A 6,000-nucleotide genomic window follows, 5' to 3' on the forward strand; every position below is an offset into this window, starting at 1 on the left:
ATTCCTGTCAGATTATTGTTCTGGAAATCCTTTATTTCAAAAGAAGGAAATAAAAAGGGGAAAGGAGAAACATCCTTCCTACAAGCTCCTGCAATCCAAGGAAATGCTATATTACTGACTGATAGGTGACAAGAAGAGTGGGTGTCTGCAATATTACCAAAACCAAGGGTCCCTGACCCCAATCTGTCTCAAAGAGAACACGTCTCATGTCATAAAGCAAGTCATTCCCACTGAGCCAAACTGCACTAAATGTGAATTCTTTACTGCAAAACTTCAGAGGTAAGAACTTTTTCCAGACATCTTTGGAATTAGCATTAATGAGAATGCCCTGGAGTTCATATACACGCCTATGCAGCAGAAACTTCTCAGCCAAGGTACTGCTGGGCACGCTTCTTGATGAGATGTCTAAGCCTGAAGGCATCAAAAAAGTACATTTCCATACTGGGACCATAACTGGTTTCCTCTTTAAGCCTTTTTCCACCACCTCCTGTCCACATTGTAATTCTCCTGTCTTCTCAAATGAATAGTTAACATATGTCAAGGATATAAGGCATATACTGAGGTGCTTGCTGCTTAATTCTATTACTGGAAGAAGCAACCTCAGCAGAGAACTGGAATCTTTCCACCAGATTTCCCCCAAAGTGAAATTCACTAAACACCCTAAAACTGTTAACATGTTTTGACATTATATATTTTCTTTGTTTACCTTAGTCTCCAAATTTTAGGAAAGAACTGGAAGTCCTATAGTTCAATCTCCTCATTTTACAGGTGATAAAAAATGATGTAGAGAGAAAGGAAGTGATTTGTCCTGAGTCATCCAGATAAATAATGATAAAGGTAGGATTAAAACTCAAATCTCCCAGATTTTCAGCCCCAATTCATTCTTCTACATCAAGCTTTTTTAGCCCTTGAAATCTCTGGAGTTCTTTGCTGAATAATTAGTATCACAGAATTTTAAAGCTAGAAGGGACCTCAGAGAAACTTACCTAATAATCCTCTCATTAGGCATATGAGGAAACTGAGGCCCAGAAAGATTAAATGATTTGTACTCAATATCTTAGGTGGCAGGGGAAAAGTATAACTTAAGCTCAAAATACTGCAGACTAATAGCCATGCGGAGAGAGGAAGAATGTCTCAGTTGAAAAAAATTCTAAAAAAAATTTTAGCTCATTCTAGACCAAGGGGTCTTAAAGTGTGGTCCCTGGGCCAGCAGCTTCAGAATCTTGTCAGAAATGCAAATTCCAAATCCATGAAATACTCACTGAATCAAATTCTGTGGGTGGGGATGTTCAAATGAAACCACTTTGTCCCTGAGAAATGAACTTTAGTGGCTGTACGAGATGATCTTTGTAAATGACAACTATAATCAAAAGCACTGAGAACTTATGTATTCTTCTATACATGTACTATACTTCAGATTTTAAAGTTTTGTAAAATCTGAAAACTAGATTTGGGTATCCAGTTGGTTCCAGTTCTGGCTCTGCTCCTTACTGGCTGTTTTAATGTGGGCAGGTTAACCGACCTCTCTGGCTTGAGTTTCCTCTTCTATGAAATAGGCATGCCACCTATCTCAAAGGGCATGGTGAGAGTTACATGTAAGAACATATCTGAAAGCCCGTTAGCTCAGCCTCTGGCACAGAGCAGGCAGGCAGTACTGCACCGTGGCTAGGAACTCCAGCTTTGAAAGAGGCACTTTTTTGTACTCAGTTCCCTCATCTGTGCAACAGGGTTTTAAAACAGTACCTTCTTCATAGGGTTGTTAGAAGGATTTAGAGGGATGATACAGGTGCGCAATGCAACGTTCGCATCTGTAAAAAGTTCCTGTTCTCAAAGAGCTTTGGGATCTGTTAACTTAGGATCATCCTCATGACTTTCCATCAGAGGACAGGTACATCTGATTTACTATGGACTGGATTTCAGACTGTAACGTCTTTTAGGAACAGGAGGAGTGGTCACTGATCTTACAGAAAGAAAACTGCATGAACGATGCACGTGGGGAACGAACAGAGCTAGAAATAAGATCAAGATTCTGGTTTCAGTGCTGCCACGACCCCACAACCTCAGGAAAGTCCCTTTACCAAAATGGGATTCACTTTTCATTTGTAAACATAAGGGCTGAGTGAGGTAATCTATAACATCTCTCAAAATTCAAACTCTTTACCATGGCCCCAGAGAAAGGCCTACATAGTCTGTCATCTGCTACATCTCCAACTTCATCAGTTATCATTCCCCTGCTCGTTCACCATGATGAGCTACACCAATCCTCCTTCTGATCCTCTAACAGGCTGCATCAGCTTCTACCTCATAGCCTATGTTCTTGGCTATTCCCTCTGCCTTGATCATTCTGCACTCTTTCTTTTTACAGGCACATCTGCAGCACATGGAAGTTCCTGGGCTGGGGGTCGAATTGGAGCTAAAGCTGCGGCCTGTGCCACAGCTACTGCAACACCAGAGCTGCCTCCGTGATCTATGCTGCAGCTTGAGGCAACACCAGAATCTTAACCCCACCGAGCAACCCCCACCGAGCAAGGCCAGGTATCGAACCCATGTCTTCATAGAGACAACATTGGGTCCTTAACCTGCTGCGCCACAAGGGGAACTCCCATTTTGCACTTTTCGCAATGACAACGCCAGATCCTTAACCTGCTGAGCCATGAGAGAACTCTGTCAACTATCAGTCCTTTAATGTCCATTCCTCAAAGTCCTTCCCAGACCATATTACCTAAGATAATACGTCCTGTCTCCTACTCTCAGGGGTTATTTTCTTTGCAGCGCTGTACAATAAAAATATATTAAAAGCCACAAACAACCCACATATGTAACTTTAAATTTTCTAGCAGCCACATTTTAAAAGTTTTTAAGAAGATGATATTAATTTTAGTAATTTTCTTTAAGCTAATACATCCTAAATATTATCACTTCAGCATGCAATCAATATAAAAATTAATATATTTCAGTCATCTTTTTCATACTAAATCTTGGAAATCCAGGGTACATTTTATGCATGCAACAGGTCTTAATTTGAACCATTAGCATTTCAAGTGTTCAATAATCGCGTGTCCAGTAGCTAGCTACCACACCAAACAGTACAGTTTTGCAGTATGCCCCATATATCCTTTATATATAACTCCATTCCCGTATATCCTTTAAAGCACTTGTCACAATCTGAATTTCTTATTTACTCTCTTATCTTGTTACTTCTCCACTAGACTATAAGCTCCACAAAAGCGAAAGCCTATACCTTGTCTGTTTTGTTCAATGCTATATACTCAGTGGATACAGTGCCTTGTCCAGTATATATTCAATAAATATTTGTTGAGCAAATGAATGAACCTCTTCCACTTTTAATATTCTGAGTTAATGGGCTCATCTGTAGGCCAAACAGGCATACACCACTCATTCAACAACGCTCCTATATCCTTTCTTCTTCCCCGTGCAATTTCTGCCTTAAAAAGGAAATCACAGAGTTCCTGTGGTGGCGCAGTGGTTAACGAATCCGACTAGGAACCGTGAGGTCGTGGGTTCGATCCCTGCCCTTGCTCAGTGGGTTAACGATCCGGGGTTACCGTGAGCTGTGGTGTAGGTCACAGATGTGGCTCGGATCCTGCACTGCTGTGGCTCTGGCGTAGGCCAGCGGCTATAGCTGCCATTCGACCCCTGGCCTGAGAACCTCCATATGCTGCAGGTGTGGCCCAAGAAATGGCAAAAAGACAAAAAAAAAAAAGGAAATCACGTGGCTGTATATCTCCCATTGCTTACAAGTTCTTTCCCACAATGTCTGGAGTCTCCGCAGTCAGTTCTATGTATGCTGGCTGAAGGGAACTGCATGAATATAACTGCTAACATTTAGTGAACGTTTACTTTTTGATAAGCATTGGTCTAAACACTTTACATTTCATAATAGCTTCACAACAGATTTATACGGTAGATACATACCATCAATGCCCCTGTTTATAAGATGAGGAAACCAAGGTATAGAGAGGTTAAGTCTTTTGTTCAAGGTTACACTAGCCAGTTAGCAGCAGAACAGAGATTGTGAGCAACGTGGGACTCCAGACTCAGGGCTCCTAATTACCCATACTCTACTGCAAAGTTGTCCAATGTAAATGTAATGCCAGATATATGTGTAATTTTAGTAGCCACACTAAAACGCCAGTAACTACATTAAAAAGTCAACAGAAACAGGTAAAATCTATTTCAAATACTTTTTACTTCACCTTTACCTAAATATGATTATTTAATCAATAATCAAAGTAACTGATCTGATCAATATGATCATGTAATCAATACAAAAATTTTACCTTTTTTTTCATACCGAGGTTTCAAAGTCCAATGTGATTTGACAAAAGTAATTCTCAATTCAGACCGGTCCCATTTCAAGTGTTTAATAGCTATATGTGGCTGATGGCTAACAGAGTAGACATTCAGGAAGTCAAAAGAGGGGGGAAAAAACTTTGAGCAGGGAGCCAGAAGACCTCAAATCTAATCTCAACTCTAATCTCAACTCTTACCTGTTGAGTGACTCTGAACAAGTCCTTCCTACCCTCTGGGCCACCGTTTCCCCACAAATAAGTACTTTGAGCAAGCAGAACAAGAAGATTCCTAGGGACCCATTCCATGCTAATATTTCAAACATCTCCCAACAACTGCAGTTAATATGGTCCAGCTTTCTGGTCCTACGAGTCCAAAGGCCTCAAACAACCCTAATGGGTAGTTATTTACTGTCTCCGTTTTATTCATGCAAAAGCTGAGGCTGGAAGAGGGTGACATGACTCGTCCCAAAGCCACAGAGCCAGTCAGCGGAGAAGCTAGGGCTCAAATGCAAGACCAGTGCTCTCCCCACCACGATCACCAACTCAATGACTGGGGTGAAAAGAGCTCAAGGAGGATGGTTGTGAAGATAGTCTGGGGCCTTCCTAAGAGTTGAAGGGAACCAGGCCCCAGGGCAGTGTGAGAAGGGACCCAGGCTAAAGTTGAGAAGAGGCTGAGGCCTTGAGAAGAAATGAATTGAAACAGCCCAGGAGAAACTCGAGGGAGTGACGTGAAATGAGAAACTAGGACCCAGGGTGACAGAACTGAGAGGAGAATCCGGGCCCGGGGCTGAGATGGGAGGAAGTGTAATGAAGGGGCTCTGGTCCTGCGATTCAGGCCCGGGTGAGAGTACTGTCCCCCAGCCCTCCTTGTCCCTCATACCTGGTAGCTCAGAAGTTCGCCCACGTCCATGGTTCCAAGTTCTGCCAACACAGGCTACTCTGATTCCCTCCACTCACTCCCAAACTGCGGCCCGCTCAGCAGCGGGTCCAGCCACACTGCCGTAAAGCGCCTTGATCAGGAGCAGCAGAGCCAATGAGGTAAAAGTGCGCGCGACGTGTGAGCCGACCACACTGCAGTAAAAGGCCGCGCTACCGTAAAGCGCGCTGCCTTTGACAGTACTACTTCCGCCCGTATCCTAAAGGGGGCGGGTAAGGGGGCGGAGACTTGAAGGAGGGTGGTGCGTAAGAGAAACTAATAGAGATTTTTTTTGGGGGAGTTTTATCATATTTTTTTTTAATTTTCTTATTGTTATTTCCCCAATATGATTTTTTTTCTACTGTACAGCATGGTGACCCAGTTACACATACATGTATACATTCTTTTTTCTCCCATTATCCTGCTCCATCATAAGTGACTAGGCATAGTTCTCAGTGCTACACAGCAGGATCTCGTTGCTAATCCATTTAATCAAGATTTATTAGCCCCCCCACACACACACCACACCCCTACTTCAGGGCAGCATGGAGGGTGTTTCCCTCTCAAATCCATTCAATGACCTAAGTGATTTTATCCTCTTTTTACCCTCATTTCAAAGATAAGAAAACTGAGGCCTAGAACTACAGTGTCCATACTATACTTACTAACCACATGTGATAACTACTGAGGACTTTAGTATGGCTGGTCTGTATTGAAACATGCCATAAGTGTAAACAAAATTCTCATCAGATTTCTGAAACTTCTATTGAT

General features: G+C 42.4%; 1 protein-coding gene across 1 annotated transcript in view; it reads right to left on the reverse strand.

Annotated features, from left to right (window-relative positions):
- Positions 1-5,331, reverse strand: part of CTNNBL1 (catenin beta like 1) — a 179,174-nt gene extending 173,843 nt beyond the window's left edge. Inside the window, exon 1 of the mRNA XM_047771120.1 lies at positions 5,194-5,331. Within this exon, the coding sequence (XP_047627076.1) occupies positions 5,194-5,223 (30 nt within the window). The 5' untranslated portion in view covers positions 5,224-5,331. The remainder of the gene's footprint in view (positions 1-5,193) is intronic.
- Positions 5,332-6,000: the final 669 nt, after the last annotated feature.

This window comes from Phacochoerus africanus, chromosome 3 (assembly GCF_016906955.1).
Source record: "Phacochoerus africanus isolate WHEZ1 chromosome 3, ROS_Pafr_v1, whole genome shotgun sequence".
NCBI lineage: Eukaryota > Metazoa > Chordata > Mammalia > Artiodactyla > Suidae > Phacochoerus > Phacochoerus africanus.